This window comes from Puntigrus tetrazona, chromosome 16, assembly GCF_018831695.1.
Source record: "Puntigrus tetrazona isolate hp1 chromosome 16, ASM1883169v1, whole genome shotgun sequence".
NCBI lineage: Eukaryota > Metazoa > Chordata > Actinopteri > Cypriniformes > Cyprinidae > Puntigrus > Puntigrus tetrazona.
Genome location: NC_056714.1, coordinates 13,909,809 through 13,928,370, shown reverse-complemented (window position 1 = coordinate 13,928,370; position 18,562 = coordinate 13,909,809). Strand labels below are relative to the sequence as shown.

Here is an 18,562-nt window from a genome sequence, read left to right as displayed (position 1 = left end):
GGCTGACCATAATGTCTTTCCTATTGTTCTTCAATCCGCTTTCCCTCAGATTCCGCATGTCAAAATCGGTCCGGAAGAGACCCCGCGTCTCCCTTACCTGCGCTTTGCGTCTGTGACTCTGTATCCTAGCAATGAGGATCTCAGCCTTGCCATCGGAGCCATCCTACGCTCCTTCAGCTACCCATCGGCTAGTCTGGTCTGCGCTAAGGCCGAATGTAAGTCCGAGACCTCTGCTCAGCTGGTCTGGTCTTCCTTCAAGCTTGAATATGTAAAATGATTCCACATGGAAAGCAACACACACTTTTTTTTAGCATAGCATGCTTATAATTAAAAAGCCTTCAGAGGAAGATGCGTTCTAAAGATACCCAACAATTCTACTGTTCCCAAAAAAAACATTTAAATTGATTTCTCCCAATCAGTCATCTCCATTCAGCAAACTCGAATTACAATATGTACTCAAGGCTGATGAAAGAGATGAAATGACAAAAGTTCTGGAGAACAGGCGCCGATAATGACACTGCAGTGCTTTCTTACTGCAAGCTCTAACAATTACTTTGTTGTAATAGGTAGCTGTGCCAATAAAACATACTGCTGGGCAATTACACAGCGTGTCACTGGACAACATAACGTTCACGTAATCTGAGAATAAATCTCCCCCATGCTGCGCGTGTTAATGTGTGAGACACCAGCACGTATGCAGAGTGTGTGGCTGTGTGTGTGCGTGTTTGTGCTTTTGGACGTTGATGTGTGTTAGAGAGGGCATCGCTACATAACGCTCAGCTCTGACCCAGTTGGCTGCACTATGGTTGCTATGGCAGCAGAGTAGGTGCAACTTGCCACTCATCAAGCTCATTTAAAATGGTGGCAAGAGATGGAGAGAGGCTCGCTGCTGCGCTACAGCTTCTCGTTAAACAGATAGAAAGCAATTTCGCAAGCCTGTTTTGACACAAATGTTTTCATGTGTGTCGTGTGCAGTGATTCTGTGGTGAACCTCATTGCCTTTAATTTATGAAACTGTCATCTGATGCCACACACTTTGTGTAAGCTTCGACTGATTTTTCTCTGATGACCTCTCGTCTGTCAGACTGAAAGGAACATCTAAACAACAGCGTAAATGCATTCCAAGTCACTCTTTTTTTTTTTTACAAAGCTTATCTTTTAAACAGAATTTAACCATGATTTTTATCATATGCTCCAAAACTAAGCCAGCTGCCTTGTTGTCTATACTTTGCATATGTAGAATACCAGAAGTGATTCACACAGATTTAAAAACATGAGATGCAGGGCAGTGAAATGGAATTTAAATAAACCCTGCAAGGTATGGATGCGCATTTTTCTCACATGTTTAACGACTCTAAAGACAATTTTAAAACAATGTGTCACTGCAAAAGATGCAAGGCACGAGTGTGATGGTTAAATGTGGCCATCATTTTTACATGGAAAAACAACAGAAAAAACAGAAAAGCAGGGACACACTTTATGGTAAGGTCCTGTTCTTGCTATTAATCTCGCTGCTTATTAATAGTTAGTAAGGTAGTTTTCAAAGGTATAGATATTGGACAGGATTAGGAATTTCGAATATGGACATGCAAAAAATGCTTTAGACGCACTAATAAATAGCCAACGTTAATAATAGCCATATTATTAAGAAGCTAGTTAAATGTGAGAACTGGCCCCTATAGTGAAGTGTTTGCAAGAGCAGTGAGTGACTGAACTGGAGAATTATCAGCTGCAACACAAGCAGTAGAGTTGGACATTAGCATGTTGCTGTGTGGTCACATTTACTGGTGTTCAATGAATGTTTGTGGGTAAAATCCAGCTTTTTTTAATTGGAATCCAATTAAAGTTAGCTTTGTGTGACGGACAAATATTTCCACACAGATTTTGCACTGTTTGCTGAGAAAGGTTGTTGATAACACTTTACTTAAAGCCTTAAAACTTTTTTAAAGGATATAATGCATTATAATTATTCATGATATGCGTTGTAATACATCATATCTTCTTGTGAATGATTATAACCTCAATTTAAAATGCATAGTGTAACAATGAATTGATAAGTGTTTTAATGTATTAACGGTACAATTACTCATGAGATTGTACAATGCATTATAATTATATAATGCATATAGTATATTACAAGGCATAACTAATACATTAAAACTACTTTTATAATGCGCTATACATAAAGGTGTTAAGTAAAGAGTTGCCATTTTATTATATTTATTATTTCTTACATTATTATTAGACATTTGTAACAGTATTAACGTGTCATTAAATTACAGAAGACTATTTAATGCAGTCTTCTTGATCAATGTAATTAATTTCTTCTTCTTTCATTTTCTGTCGTGGAAACAATATTATGGATTTTTCTTTTCCTCTATAAGCAAATACATATAATTGGTGTAGTTTTTTTTTTCGCCACTGTAGACGTTAAACAAACTAAGTGACCACATCTATAATAATATTATACTATAGTACACACAAATATTGCTTTAAAATAGCCATTGTACCCCTTCTTTGCCTAGTTTACCATCTTGGATTCATTTATTCACCAAAACACTCTAATGAAACCTCAATTCTGCACGTGTTTCTTTGAACTGTGCAGTGCATTCTGGGATTACTATCTTGCTGCTATAATTTAGGCGTCTCATAAATAAAAAGCCTACCTTCTGAAATGGGTTTTGTGTCTGGAACGTGCCTATGATGTCCTACTATGCTGGCTGCTCGCTAGGTTTTGGAACAGAGCTCTAGTCACTGTCACACATGAGTCATTAAGCACAAGGCTGGTCTGGGTCTGATAATGTTTGTTTCAGTGTGTCACAGCGATGGTCTCTGGTGGAAAACAGAAGATCTGAGTTCACTTTGTAACACCGCTGTGGGAATAAGAAAGTGAAATATCGAGAAAGAGACAAATTTAGCGGAATGCAGCGAACAGAGAAGCTGAAAATCAGAATGAACGAAAGAAATCAGTGAAAGAATGACAGAAAAAGGGGAGGTATTGAGAGCGAGAGAAAGAGAGAGAGAGAATGAGAGTGTGGAGAGCATTGATTTCTCTCCTCCCTCAAGCTAATTAAAGTTTGGCACTGGCTTTACTGGCTCTTTCCCTGCATACAGGCTCCCTTGAGAGCGCAGCTAGTTATTTACATTTTCACTAAGCTTTGTGTTGCCACCGACTCACTTTCTTCACAGCAGCATCGCAAACGGACAGATGCATGCTGTTTACAAACATCCTCAGACACGAACCATCTCAGGTACACTACATGAAGCCCGGTTTGGCCCCTTTCAGTTTGCAGTCGGGTGTTTGAGTGTCCGTATGCTTTCGGCCAACAACTCACTTTGTTCCCCGCAGGTCTGCTGAGACTGGAGGAGCTGATAAGGCGATTTCTGATCTCGCGAGAGACGCTGTCAATCAGGATGCTGGATGACAACCTTGACCCCACGCCTTTACTGAAAGAGATTCGCGATGACAAAATAGCTACAATAATTATTGATGCTAATGCATCTATATCTTACCTTATACTGAAAAAGGTAAGCATCCAGTGGCATTATTTAAATGCTGTTGCTTTGGCTCATTACACATTCATTCATTCTCTTTTCCTCGCCCACTTCAATCTCTCATCATCTCGTAATTCAGCTTTGATCAATACACCTGCATTTTAATGTATAGATGTTTTAAATATCACCATGCTGCTGAAAGACTGTATTACACAATGTTCTGCTTTTCCATGTAGCTCTCTCATTCGCACACATTGAAATGTGCTCATTGTCTCGTTCTTCTTGCCTTTCTTTGTAGGCATCAGAGTTGGGAATGACATCAGCGTTTTACAAGTACATCCTCACAACTATGGTAAGATAGAGGAGGAGCTCTTGGCCTATTTTCCTGCAGATCTATTCATGCCTGGAGCCCCATCTTCTGTATTAACAATTCATCTTTATTACGCAAACCCACTCACACTTCTCAAGCCAACCCCCTTCACAGCTTGAACTGCATTAAATACATACTGTATTAACCTACAAACACAACAACGCACACTATTAAAAACTACTTATTAATCTAACGTACTGTTTAAAAACCAGTCGCTGGAAAAAACCACTACCAGACTCTCAAATAATTCTGAACGCAACAAGCTTTTGCAGAAACATGTGCCTTGTTATCAAATATGTTTGATCTCTTTTGACTGAATGGAATCATTCTGTAGCTAAAAAATCTGAGTCTGTGCCCATAATAATTCACGTGATTTTATGTGAAATCATTCATCTGCCAAATGTGTAGAACACACTAGGCCGACAGACGCTTAACGGCGACCGACTGTTGGCTTGATGTGCCATTATGCCCACTATTGAAACCTCTAGTAAATAAAGCAGATTATTCATAATTTACATGTACCAGTAGTCCCTCCTTTAACAAACTCATTACATGAAATCATACACGGCACTGATACCTCTAGTCACTAGTCCATCCTGACTGGTTAAAGCAGTACTAAATTCTCTGTGTATTCACCATTTTATCTTATCAGTTTACTCAAACCTTACCCACTAATGAACTGTATAGTCTAATCTAATTTGTTACGTAAACTTTAATCACGCCACTATTGGACCATATTATTACTAGTTTAATCTAACAAGTTGTACATTAATCAAACCTTGCATGCACTGCTGAAACATTTAATGACTGGTTTTGCGTGATACATTACAGAACTTTTATTCACCTAATTCATACTACTGAAACCTCTGGTAAAAATAACCGATTATTCATATATTACTAATCCATACTTTAAACTACATTGCATACACTACTAATAACTCCAGTCACTAGTCTAACCTGTTACCACATGATGCACACAATACTGAAATCCTTTCTTGAAATCCATGCTTTAAGCATGTTACCCAACCAGTTAACACAAACATTACCAACCAAGGAACTGTACAGTCTATTTTAAGTTGTTATTTCAGCCTCACAGAAACAACTGAAACCCATATATACTCAGAGCTACTGTGGTTAATAGTCTTACCTGCATAAACCAATTATGGAAACTTCTTATCATTAATCAAACCACCACACAGACATTACCCACTATTGAACTAGTCTACCCCAACAAATTATTGGCCTAATTTAAACTTGACTGGCCTGTTTTAACATTTTATGGAATCCTTACATACTCTACTCAAACTGCTAGCTGTAAGCTAAAGTGTCACTTTCACCTTACAAACACTACCCTCGGCCCTAGTCTAACCAGTTTACACCAGCCTTACCATCTTATCAGTGGTTTACCCTAACAAGTTATATATTACTCAAACCTTGCATGCATTCACGCACACCTTTAGTAACTAGTCTGATTTAACACATGACTGCAACCTACTCACGTCCACCATTTCTTACACACCGATAGACGTTCTCTGTTTTCTTCTGTATAATGCCATTCCTGTGTGTGTGCAGGACTTCCCGCTGCTATGGTTGGACGATATAGTGGATGAGCAGTCAAACATTGTGGGCTTCTCAATGTTTAACACCACCCACCCATTTTACCTGGAGTTTATCAGGAGCCTTAACCTTTCTTGGAGAGAGGGCTGTGACATTAACCCATACCCCGGACCAGCGGTTAGATTCACACACATACAAAACATAATACAGAAGCCCGTCAATGGATCGCACACTAAACAGTGTATGTGTGTGTTCAGTTGTCGTCGGCCCTGCTGTTTGATGCGGTCCATGTGGTGGTGAGTGCAGTGCAAGAACTCAACCGGAGTCAGGAGATTGGCGTCAAACCTCTCAGCTGCACCTCTCCTCAGATCTGGCAACACGGAACCAGCCTCATGAACTACCTGCGTATGGTCAGTCTGTGTGTGTGTGTGTGTATATATATACATATTCAACCACTTGAAAGTCATTCAACATTGTTATCTCTATTAGAGAGCATCCACTGTGTTATTTAAGGTAACATAACATGTTTCTATTCTCTTTCTCTCTGTGTCCCTGTGTTTTGATCAGGTGGAGTATGATGGTTTGACAGGTCGAGTTGAGTTCAACAGTAAAGGCCAGAGGACCAATTACACCCTCCACATCCTGGAGAAGCACAGGGGAGGCCACAAAGAGGTTAAAGACGCATAAACACATATACATTTACGTAGCCGTCTAAATAGGAAGAGTTTAAATAATATAGGCTAATCCTAACCCTAACAGAAGGCTTTTGCATTTAAAAAAAGGATCACTAAAAGTAGGTTTCGTCAGATTTAGCTCACTTCTGAGTACAGATTTGTTAAGTAGGTTCACACACACACACACACACACACACACACACACAGAGAGACTTTGAATAGTGCCAACATCTTGATTGTTCCATTTGTCATCCTTCTCTGTGTTAGATTGGGATCTGGTTCTCTAATAACACTCTGCTGATGAACTCCACCAGTCTGGATATCAACGTGTCTGAGACTCTGGCTAACAAGAGCCTCATCATCACCACTATACTGGTGAGGACCAACTGCACTAAAGCAGGCCCATATAGACACTTATGTTCATAGAATATTTACCACATCTGCATTAGTAGTTCCTGTTCAACTCCATAATGTCCACTTAAGCAGTCCAGTTGAACTTACGTAGTGGGCACAGAGGTATTAGGATGTCTAGCATGATGGAATAAACATAGTTGTTATTATGCAAATGAGGAATTTTGAGAATTTGTTCAATTTTAGTCGAAATAATTACATGTAACAAGATTACGTGTTTTAATGTTAAACAAACCAAAAACATCACAGAAGTGATCAAATCCCTTGCTATTTTTTTTTTATGTTTGTGCTGCTGTGTTCCACTTAGAAATTATTTATTTTGATCATTTCTTGTCGCTTATAGTCACTAAAGAACAGGTTTTTTTTGCTAGATTAAGGATGAAATAAAAAGATGTGAGGAAAACTATGTATCGATTACCAAATAAAACAAGATTACCAGTTAAAAACATGTTTTGTCTAACACATTGAAGATTAGAGACAGGGAAAACCACCTGGAATGTTTCTCATTAATTTTTTTCGTGCTAAAATGATTTTATATGTCACCTGGAGACGCGATAAAGCAACATCTGCTCAAACCATAGTAGTAAAATGAATAAATAAATGTGAGTTTAATATTGCATCTGATATAGTGAGACAAATGTGATTGGGACATGAATGACCCGTGTTTTTGTGTGCAGGAGAACCCGTACGTGATGAGAAAGGTGAATTACCAGGAGTTTGAGGGGAACGAGCAGTATGAAGGTTTTTGCGTGGACATGTTGAGGGAGCTGGCTGATATCCTAAAGTTCACTTTTCGCATCAAACTGGTGGACGATGGCCTGTACGGAGCACCTGAACCCAACGGCTCATGGACAGGAATGGTGGGAGAGCTGATCAACAGGGTACGTGGTCATACTCATCAAATGGTTGCGTTAAATTCAGTTCTGTGTCATTTTTGTTTTAAGACTAGATGACTTGTACAAGAATTTAAGTTCTCCCTGTTTAATGTTTTGTTGTTGTCTTTCTCTCTCCTTTGTTCTTCTTCATTGTTCGGAGAAGAAAGCTGATTTGGCTGTTGCAGCTTTTACCATCACATCCGAGAGAGAGAAGGTCATTGACTTCTCTAAACCCTTTATGACGCTGGGCATCAGTATTCTCTACAGAGTCCATATAGTAAGTCAGACACACAGAGTCAACACAACAGCGGCAGTCTGGATATTTACGTAGATCAACAACTAAATGACGCAGACGGAATACAAAAATATGTCCTATGGAAGTGACCCCCAACTTTACCTCAGACAGACAAACTTGATAAGAAATGTTTGCTGTTGACTGTAAGATTGTGATAGCGTTGTGTCCAATGTTATCTTATTTTAATGTTAAAAAACACAAAGGGGTTTAAATACTGAGGTTTAAAGGTATAGCTCACGCAAATTCTGTCATTAATTACTCACCCAATGACACATGTCATTAAAAACCCGGATGAAATCTGAGAGCTTTCTGACTTTGCATAGACAGCAGCAGAACTACCAGACTATGAGAATACTTTTTGTGCGCAAAGAAAACAGAAATACTGAATTCAACATAATTTCTTTTTTCTGCTGTCCATGAAAGAACATTAAAATCTTGTTGCTGTGTTGGTTTGATCGATAGCGCCCTCTTGTGGCTGAAGTAAACAGGCATGAACAAAATAGAACGAACGGAGGGGATGAGATTATAGACATTGGTGCAAATATAAATGACTATGAGTGCAAACACCCTAAAAATGCTATGGTATTCTCTGCTTGTCCTTTCCTGAAAAACAGTTTAAAATCTGTAATAAACAGATGGATAGAGAGATAGACAGACAGAATGTGTCTAAATGCCTTAATATGTTTTATACAGTACCGCATTTTCTATTGCTACATTTATGTAATTATCAGATTGAATATTCATTGTGCACCTAATTCCTTTTGGCTTTTATTTCTACCACCTTCCTTCCTTCAGCTGCATTCATTTACCTCTCTTTCTCTTCCACCGTCTCTCAGGGCAGGAAGCCAGGTTATTTCTCCTTCCTGGATCCTTTCTCACCGGCTGTTTGGCTCTTCATGCTGCTGGCTTACCTCGCTGTCAGCTGTGTGCTTTTTCTTTCTGCTAGGTATACACAAACACACACACACACACACACACCTACACACACATATACTCAAGCATGGCTAAAAATCATTGTCTTAATCAATGTGTTTGCTTGTTTTGCTCTGTAAAATAATAACAATTTATCTGAACGGTAAAACAGTAAAGGATATTAATACTTCATTTCAGAGATGCAAATGAAATGTTCAGTTAGGTTTAGTTTTATTACCCAGTTGGCAATCAAAAGCATTAAACGAGATGTAGTGATTTATTATAGTGAGGTTTAGTATAGTGAGGAGATAAATATTTAATGCAAGATTTTTCTCTAAATATCTCTGTGTATATTTGTCAGGTTGAGTCCGTATGAATGGTATAACCCTCACCCGTGTCTGCGTGAGCGCAGAGACCTGTTGGAAAATCAGTACACACTAGGAAACAGCCTGTGGTTTCCTGTGGGGGGCTTCATGCAGCAGGGGTCAGAGATCATGCCTCGGGCCCTCTCTACACGCTGCGTCAGTGGGGTCTGGTGAGTGTGAGCGTGTGCTGGAGCTCCGTACGTTCTGGTGGTCAATGGACACATTACACAGCTCAGCTATGGGCTTTTGCTCTTTGATTCCACTATTTATGTCCCCGCTCTCTCTGTCTCGCTCTTTTAGGTGGGCTTTCACTCTCATAATAATCTCCTCATACACTGCGAACCTGGCTGCGTTTCTCACAGTGCAGAGAATGGAAGTGCCAATCGAATCGCCCGATGACCTGGCCGATCAAACCAATATCCAGTACGGCACCATTCATGGAGGAAGCACCATGACCTTTTTTATGGTACATATCATATGATATGTTTATACACACAGATATAAGCACACGAAAAAAGCGAATGTGCTGGCTTCACTGCCTGGAAGGGTTAGAGAGTTGGCAGCTGTGGGTTTTGAGAGCAATAATAAATAGTAAGAACTTTCCATACATCCTCTACATTTTAGAAAATGTTAAGTAGCCCCAGGAGTTATAACTAAATGATATATTGTATAATGTTATAATTTTTTATTCATTTTTTGTTTTTGCAAACCTGTTGATGACGCTAAGCAGATGTTAGCAAATTTGATGGAAGAGAATGATGGAGTGATATATTTTTATGCATATTGTAACATGTATGCAAGTGAAACAAAATGTAGGACAGGCGCTTGGACTATCCATCGATTATTGATTGGATGGCCACAGATCTGAATGTGAGATTGCGGTTGACTGAAAGAACGAGACAGGGTTTAAGTAGCCTAAATGACATTAAATTAAACTAATTTAAAACATGAATGCATATTGATAAATCGCGGACAACAGAATCAATGACAGCCGTGTGTAAAATGCTTTAAAATTAGCATTTCTTTCTGGCTACTTTGTATAGATTTCTAAGTACTGATACTTCTCAGTGGCTTGAGGCTGGCATTTATCGCATTTGAAGTAAAAGTATGTGATGAACATATACTATGTTTGAAGAGCATTCAATCACTTGTTATCTCATTTTTGACCAAGATGGCTTTTAGAGGCTTTTGCATCTGAACTCTTCAAATGCTAGTTTATAGTTATAAATTAAAGTACAATCACTTGCATATCAGACTATAAAATGTAATATTTTTAATTGTCACACTGTAGAAAGGGTCCAAACAATATGTGTCAGTTGTGTATGTGTATGTATATATAGTTTAACTTGTATGCAACTTATATGCATACACACAAACATACACAACTGACACACATATCATTTTTGAGGGTCATTTTGTAGTGTTTATGTTTATGTAACTTACTAAGAACAAACAACACACATCATAACAAAAACACTTTAATGCTTCAAGCACCTTCGTTCACTAAACATCTGTTGAAAAAGAAAAAAGATTTTCAAGCCCGTTTTTGTGCCATATTCATGGAAAGTGCCAGCAGGCATATATTTGCATATGCATTTGGATGGGTTTTGTATGTCTCTTGTTTATTTTCTTGCTTGCAGAGTACCTTTGGCTTACAGACTATGTATTTTCTTCTGTTTTTTGTTTGCTCAAGTGATTTTACCATCTGTGTGTGTGTTTGTAACTGTTAATTTCTCCTTGTTATTTTGCATGTCAAATAGTGTTTAAATGTTTATTTATGATGTATGCACTAATGATACAGCCCCTCTCCGCTCTTTCAGAACTCACGTTATCAGACGTATCAGCGGATGTGGAACTACATGTATTCTAAGCAGCCCAGTGTTTTTGTGAAGAGCACAGAGGAGGGCATCGCACGAGTCGTAAACTCTAAATACGCCTTCCTGCTTGAGAGCACCATGAACGAGTACCACCGCAGCCTCAACTGCAACCTCACCCAGATCGGAGGCCTTCTGGACACCAAGGGTTATGGAATCGGCATGCCTCTCGGTGAGAAAGATGAAAGCCTCACAATATGGCGGCAGTGTTATTAACAAGATTTTTACACCTAAAAATTACCTCTTTGCTAAAAACCTCCCATTTTTGAATCTATACAGTCATCAATAAAATAAGCAAATTGTGAACTCATTTCACTATCTTCAGACAGACTTGTTTTTGTAGGGTTTTTTTTTTTTTACAGAAGTGAATGTGGCTTGATGTTCACAGCTCATTGACACTTCCTCATATTTAACCACCAAATGTCTGCATCTGCATAATTCTTTTTCACAGGTTCTCCTTTCAGAGATGAGATAAGTCTGGCAGTTCTGCAGTTGCAGGAGAATAACAGGTTGGAGATCCTGAAGAGAAGATGGTGGGAGGGAGGGCAGTGTCCCAAAGAAGAAGACCACCGCGCCAAAGGCATGAACCTCGGCTGCACATTAACGCAATATTTTTCTCGCATTGTCGTCCCTGCTGATAAATCCAGTTGGAACCGGTAGCTGTGAAGAACATGTTAGTTGGTCAACCAGCTAAAGGGTTCCAAAAAAACAGCAGGTAGCTGGTTTGTTTCTAGTCCGTGATGACAAGAAACAATCTATCAGTACGCATCAACTCATAACCGGCTACTGTGTTCCAAAACACAGCAGGGATTTCACACACTGTAGAGCGGGGACTTGGATCTATCTAGCACTTGTTAAATGTATGGAGGCAGATCTGAATGTGAGCTTGAGGCAGTTGTAAGAAAAGGCATACTGTAGGTTTAGGTGTACTAAATGATTTGAAGAGTCAGGCATGCTTTATTTCTGGAAGATCAGTTATGACATTTTGACATTTCTCGGCAACTTTCAGAAAGTATGTTTGTTCTGTGTCTGTGATGAAAGATCCTTATAGATGCAGATCGTTTAAATGTGTTTAATTGACTGTTGCAGGTCTTGGGATGGAGAACATTGGCGGTATATTTGTGGTGTTAATCTGTGGCCTGATTATTGCTGTGTTTGTGGCTGTGATGGAGTTTGTGTGGTCAACACGTCGATCAGCTGAAACAGACGAGGTACGGCCTCTCTCCTGCGACCGCCAATATCACAGTCACACTACAGTAGGTTACAAAGCAACCCGCCGACTCCTCGCCTTACTGTGTGTCGTAGTGAAGTCCAGTTCGGTGGTTGTGTTATGGTGTGCATGTCTACTTGTGTATATATCTCTAATATGTACTTCTTGATGTATAATTAAAGGGGACCTATTATGCCCCTTTTTACAATGCAAATCTCAGGTGTCCCCTGAATATGTCAGTCAGGTTTCAGATCAAAATTACCAAAATTAAACTTTTTGAGAACAATCCTGTTTTTGTCTTTAAATGCAAATGAGTGTCCGCTCCATCTTACTTTATTCACAGAGAACAGAGGTTGTTCTTCCTTTTATTTTTAACCAGAAAACTCTCACCATCTGTGTAATTCATAAACACACATGTATTGCGTCTTACAAATAAATAACGACATAGTTAAGGTCTCTGTGAATACAGTCAGTGACAATGGTAACTTTAGCCACGTTAGCCATACAGCCTGCTAACACACACATTCAGAAAGGTGATTGCAAACATTCACAAAATATAAAGTGCTGTACAACTTTTATGCAATTCTTTAACAACTCTTGTTTTCAAAGCCTTGAGATAATTTGCACAAACATGTACAAATGTAACTATTTCTTAGACATTATTTCACATCCTCTGTGGCTTATAGGCTGGATATTTATGGAAAATGTATGTTCTTTTTTTACAGCGACCACAAAACACATAGCTGACACAGCACTAGCTGCTCTGGGTTGATATACCCATGGGGTAGCGTAGGTGAAAACATGCTGATTAAAGGGCAGTAATATTATAATTAGATCCCCATCACTAGGGGAGCGAAATCTGACCAGCTCGTTTTTGATTTACCAAAACAAAGTTACTTGGTTGTCCTTTTTCATGTTTTCTTTTATAGCAATTTATTAATAGCTCTTAAACAGGGAAAAGACAGATTTTCATGATATGTCCCCTTTAAAATTATATATATATATATATATATATATATATATATATATATATATATATGTGTGTGTGTGTGTGTGTGTGTGTGTGTGTGTGTTGTATGTGTGTGTGTAAAGCTTTAATATATACTTCTGTGATATATTCTAATCTTCCTTTGTTTAAGAGTTTAATATATTTTTGTAAATGTTCAGGTGTCTGTGTGTCAGGAGATGCTGACTGAGTTCCGTAATGCCGTTTCCTGCAAGAAAAGTTCTCGTCTTCGCCGCCGCCGTCCCCTGTCCAGCTCTCTGGCCCTTCGACACCCCACCCGCATCACTTTAGGGGCCCCCCGGCCCCTGCGCCTTGTCCGAGAGATGCGCCTTAGCAACGGAAAGCTCTACAGCGGTACTGGACCCCTGACAGGAAGTTCAGGACCAGGAGGAGGCCCCTCAGACATGGGCCCTGGCCCCCAGCGACTCCTGGAGGACCCGTTAGGTGCCAATAGCACCCCTACAGTGGCCCTGGGTCCCCCTGCAGTGACAGTGCCTCTGCCTCGGGGCTGCACTCACGTGCGCATTTGCCAGGAGTGTCGACGTATCCAGAGTCTCCGCACAACCTCCTGCACACGTATCCCTCCCTCCTCGGCACCTCTGCCTCGCCTGGCCCCGCCCCCTCCACACTCATCTTCCAATACAGACAGCGAAGGTGGGGGCGGGCCGAGCCCATGCAGGATAGGACACTCCCCGCCAGCTAAAGGGTGCACTTTACCACCACCTCAGTCTAGCAACAACACAGATCTAATGGGAGAGCAGAAATGAGAACAGAGAGACTGAGAAAAGGGGGAGACAGGAATGTGAACATTTTTGCAATATTCGCCCTCTTGTTAAAAATCACAGACAAATGCGCTTTCCATCTTTTATTTGGTACGAGAGAATTATCCTCTTCTTTTGGATAGCCGTGTGCCACATCAATGATTCTTTTGTACTACTAAACAATGTACTATAAAATTGACTGTGTCTGAAGCAACCTTAAAACGCGATGGTAAAGATTTAAGACTGTCGGTCTGAGAATTTAGAAATGCAGCAGGCAGCACAGAGATATTAAAGAGATATTAAACTTCCCTGTGATTCTGATCTTCAGGCAGCACACAGACTTCTGCTTGCGATCAGAGACAGATGGAGATACAGACTCTCCTTTCCTTCCCTGACTGAACTCGATCTTTATATTACGATAGAGTTCACACAGGGGTATTAGCACAGAGAAGCTCTCTTCTGGACGTCATTCTCTCAATGATACCATACAGATCAGAGCCAGACAGCGACAGAATGACAGCACACATGTTGATGGAGGACAATGATGCTATGAAAAACAATGTTGTTAATTAAAAAGATATTCTAAACAGATATTCTTACTTTTCTGTACTATACTTATTTTTAAGTTTGCTGTCTGTGTAATTTAATTCTGGGGTTGTGATGTCTGAATTGGAAATTAAAAATAGAGATACTTTATTGATACCGAGAAGATTGTCTCTGACTGAATTCTGACTGAATGTTATTGGAAATGAGGAGCTGTGTGTTCATTAAATCGTGAGTTTTGGTTTGTCTGCAAGAACTTGAGTCCATAAACAGTGCTGGAAATCACATCACATACCTCAGCCTAAATTTTCACACGTGTGCTTGTCTACGTTCACCACAGATAAGAGATTTTAGAAACAGAAAGTCAGACATCTGATGTTGTGTTTCAGCTTAAAGATTTTTCTCACACATCAGTGCTGAAAATGACTAATGGAAGAAAGAAGGAAATAACAGACGTTTCAAAATGGCAAATTGAATATTTCTATACAAATGTGTGTTGCATATAAAATGCTGGATATTTACATTAATAATACATCTTAAGGTGCAGAGGATATTTGAAATGAATGTATCATTGGGTCAATTTTAGGGGTTGAGGAGCTTTTCCAACAAGATGATCTGTATTAAAACTATAGACAAAGAAATCCTTTGAAATATATATATATATATATATATATTTTATTGTCAACCTTTATTCTGTGTATAGACTGGATTGTTTTTCTGCATACAATTTTGTTATTCTAAATAAGATCACTCAAAGCAAACATCCATCCCTTTTTAAAAGTGTGTTAAAAGAGAGCTGCCTGTTGTTAAGCCGTGTATCCAGTTTAGGTGTGTTCTCTCTTAATTTGTATACTCTTTGAATAACAGCTTTTTAAATCTGTTGGTGAAGAAATATTCAACATCTCTACTCATCAAATTAGGCTGCTTACATTATCAATGCAGCTGGAGACGTTTTAACCTATATGTATGTAATTTGCGTCTATGATAATTGGTGAATATACCAAAAGGGAGCCTAACCTCTCCTGCCAGGTTTCTTTTCTCAACACTACTCTGCACAGAAAGGGAACGCTCAATGGTTCTTCTTTGTCGAGTGGATTGCACGCTGTGTGTTGTTAACTTCCATTTCAGCAGACTAAAATAGCTTTTTTTGCTAAAAGAGCAGCTCACAGTTGGAACGTCTTTTTCAAGATGTGTCACAAGATGCCCTTTCACTCATGTTTCTGGATGCACTCGACCAGACTCTATTTCCTGCAAAGGGGTGGAGTGCCGTGCCTCTCCCTAGATCTAGGGCTCCCCCTGGTAAGAGTAGCTGGGAGAGCACTACTTCTAGCAGTAGCTGGACTGGTCTTACAGTGACAGTGAATAATAAAGTGTCCCCCCTTGCTGCCCTACCATGGGTACATCAGTGGTTCTGTTGGTGCTGCTGGTTTGGGCTTTGGGAACTTGGGTGAAGCTTCCCAGTCTGTCTCGTTGACTATTTTGAACCATCTGACTAGGCTATGATCAATTTGGATGGCGTCCTCCCAAGTTCAGAGGTGTCCTATTCACTTCAGTAAAGTCTGTGGATGCCACTCTCTTGCGAGCAGAGTTCGCAGTCCTACTGGCGATAGGGGATCTTCAGGTGTATCGGGATTGTTTTGCAGCGATTGACCTGAAGGATGCACAATTTCAATTCTTCTGCACCACAGGCCATTCCTGCAGTTTGCGCTCGAAAGACAGACATATCAGTACAAGGTTCTACCCTTTGGGCTCTCCCTGTCACCCCATGTCTTTACGAAGGTTACTGAGGTGGCCCTTGTTTTGTTAAGAGAAAAGGGCATTCACATTCAACTATGTGGATGTCTGGCTAATTCAAACTCAGTCTCAGTTAGGCGAATACAGGGACCTGGTGTTAGAACACCTCAGCCTCTGTGCAAACACGTGCTGGCCCACTTAGACATCACAGTGACTGTTGCATACATCAACCGAAAAGGTGGTCTGGGCTCGTGTCTAAGAAGTATGGTCTCCTCCTGGGTATTGGCTCGTGGTGCCTCACTGTCAGCTGCGGGCTAGGCAACTCCTAACACATTTGCTAGGTTCTATAGCCTGCATGTGGAGCTGGTATCCCCCTGTGTTCACCTCAAATGGGTAAAAGCGCTGAGAGGCCTGGTTTCAGGTCGGCTTGTTTAACTTCTCCAGAGTGTCCATACAGTAGACCCTGTTGAGCTTCTCCGTCCCCTCAGCAGCCGGACGTGGTGGAGTGTCTGGCACCAGGTCTCACTCAACGAATTCTTGAAAACTGGGGCCCATATGTAGTTACCTTACAGGATGCCATATGTGTGATTCCATTGTACAGTCTTAGAACCGTGTTCCCCGGCAGGTACTCCTTATCACGTCTTATTGCCATAGGTGCTGTAATGCCGCTGAGAGTCTGGGTCACCTGCTCGGCTCCTCAGTGAAAAATTTGGATATGTGCTGCACCAGCTGCTTATTTATACTTTATATTGCAACTTGATGCAATCAGCTCAAGCCAATGTGCATTGATTTGTTGTAGATTGGTCTCTCGAAGCAATATCACGATTCCATGGTCACCAACATCTCCATTTCCTTCTTCAAGGAACGAGGTTTACATACAAAATCGAGATAATACCTCATTAGCAAATGTTTTTATGGGCTGCGATACATAAGCCTTCCACTATATTGTTGCGGCCTTGACTTGACGTCATGCATCATAGTAATCACTGAATACTTGAAAAATTGAATTGAATTGAATTTTATTAACATTTAATCGCCATTCTCTCATTTTTACCTCAAAATTTTGGGGAAGCTGCAGTACAGCCCTCCCTTGATGATCCACCACTGGTTTTATCATGACCAATATCGTCAAAAGTAAATGACCACACCTTTTTTAATTGCAAAATGGTTTTGGTCTGTTGAGGAAGTACAGGCGTTCCTCTTGTTGATAGCCAAGAAGCAGATCCAGCAAGAGCTTTATGGGGCTGCGCAGATTGAAAAACATTTTCAGGACATCGCTTATCTCTTGGCAGCACATGTGTGTAATTCTACCCACTTAAAGCGATAGTGGAAACACAAACCAAGCCGAGCCATGCCATACCATGCAGTGGAAAAATGCCAAAAGATGATAATTATCTTAACAATCAGGTCAGTCCTGCTTCCTCAAGGAAGTTTATCATTATATCATTCTATCGCTTATTTATCAATTTCAGTGTGGTACTCGTGAACAGTGATAGATTGTTAATGTGCATTGTTAAAGAAGCACACACTGCAGAGAGGAACTGCACGGACAATGCGGAAAGTACCAAATTGCATCTTGGTACAGAAATGTTGTCTTTACTTGAGGTGTGCTATTTATATGCAGAAACTAACTTGGCTTGCTCATAAGATCCAATGGTTTAGAGTTGTGGGGAATGTGCATAAGCACGCCAAAGTTAGACATAGAAACAGTGCCATTGAAACTTTAATGTGATAATTCACTTTTGCATCTACTTGAACAAATAAACAAATACACAATATAATATCACAATGGCTGTCTTGAGGAGTTTATTAAATAACTTTTATTTAAGAAGTAATTACGTTTGGTTAAATGTTTAAGAAAATATTGGATGTGTGCCAGAATAACGGATCCATCAATTTCTTATCCACCTTTTTCCTTCAACATGGAAATAAGCATGGGTGAGTCTTCCGGTTCATTATAGGTAAATAATAAGGAATAAATGGTAACCTGTTTGCACTAAAAACCAGCATGTTCTTAATTAAGTAATTGATTCAATTAACTTTATACAGTAATACAGTTCATAAGATCAACAAAATACTTTTTAACTCTGAGGGTTAAGGTGTCCCATGATGATGAGGTTCTTCTGTTGGTTTTGCCAGGTTTCATCATTATGACAGCAGATTTTCTGACATCCTAGTACAGGTAAAGAGATGTTGAATCATTTGCTGAAGCTCATGGTCTGTTTGACACTTGTGAAATATATGACTTGTGACACAGGCCTGATTGCATCTTTCACTGACTAACTTTTTGTCCTGTGGTAAAGAAGTTGTTCTTAGTAACAGGTAATCTCACCTCTTGTAGGTTACTGGGGCTCTGAGCTGTGTCTAGTAAAAAGGAAAAACACAGATCAAATGGCAATATAATACATAGTTTCAAAGAAGAGGAATGAAACCAAAGTCTAAAAGGACAAGAGCAAAGAGGAAAGTAAAGAGCCCCATGG

The 18,562-nt window shown here is 39.9% G+C and overlaps 1 protein-coding gene across 5 annotated transcripts in view; it reads left to right on the top strand.

The window, feature by feature from the left end:
- Positions 1–17,868, top strand: part of grik5 (glutamate receptor, ionotropic, kainate 5) — a 60,727-nt gene extending 42,859 nt beyond the window's left edge. For 4 of the 5 annotated variants that reach the window (XM_043261947.1, XM_043261946.1, XM_043261944.1 and 1 more), the window contains 16 exons: positions 50–215; positions 3,350–3,528; positions 3,794–3,847; positions 5,438–5,599; positions 5,680–5,832; positions 5,990–6,094; positions 6,364–6,471; positions 7,185–7,388; positions 7,546–7,659; positions 8,514–8,623; positions 8,951–9,124; positions 9,255–9,420; positions 10,775–11,000; positions 11,280–11,408; positions 11,918–12,084; positions 13,206–17,868. In XM_043261947.1, the coding sequence (XP_043117882.1) occupies positions 50–215; positions 3,350–3,528; positions 3,794–3,847; positions 5,438–5,599; positions 5,680–5,832; positions 5,990–6,094; positions 6,364–6,471; positions 7,185–7,388; positions 7,546–7,659; positions 8,514–8,623; positions 8,951–9,124; positions 9,255–9,420; positions 10,775–11,000; positions 11,280–11,408; positions 11,918–12,084; positions 13,206–13,811 (2,823 nt within the window). In that variant the 3' untranslated portion in view covers positions 13,812–17,868. The remainder of the gene's footprint in view (positions 1–49; positions 216–3,349; positions 3,529–3,793; positions 3,848–5,437; positions 5,600–5,679; positions 5,833–5,989; positions 6,095–6,363; positions 6,472–7,184; positions 7,389–7,545; positions 7,660–8,513; positions 8,624–8,950; positions 9,125–9,254; positions 9,421–10,774; positions 11,001–11,279; positions 11,409–11,917; positions 12,085–13,205) is intronic. The other variant, XM_043261949.1, reaches the window with a different exon arrangement.
- The last annotated feature ends 694 nt before the right edge of the window (positions 17,869–18,562 follow it).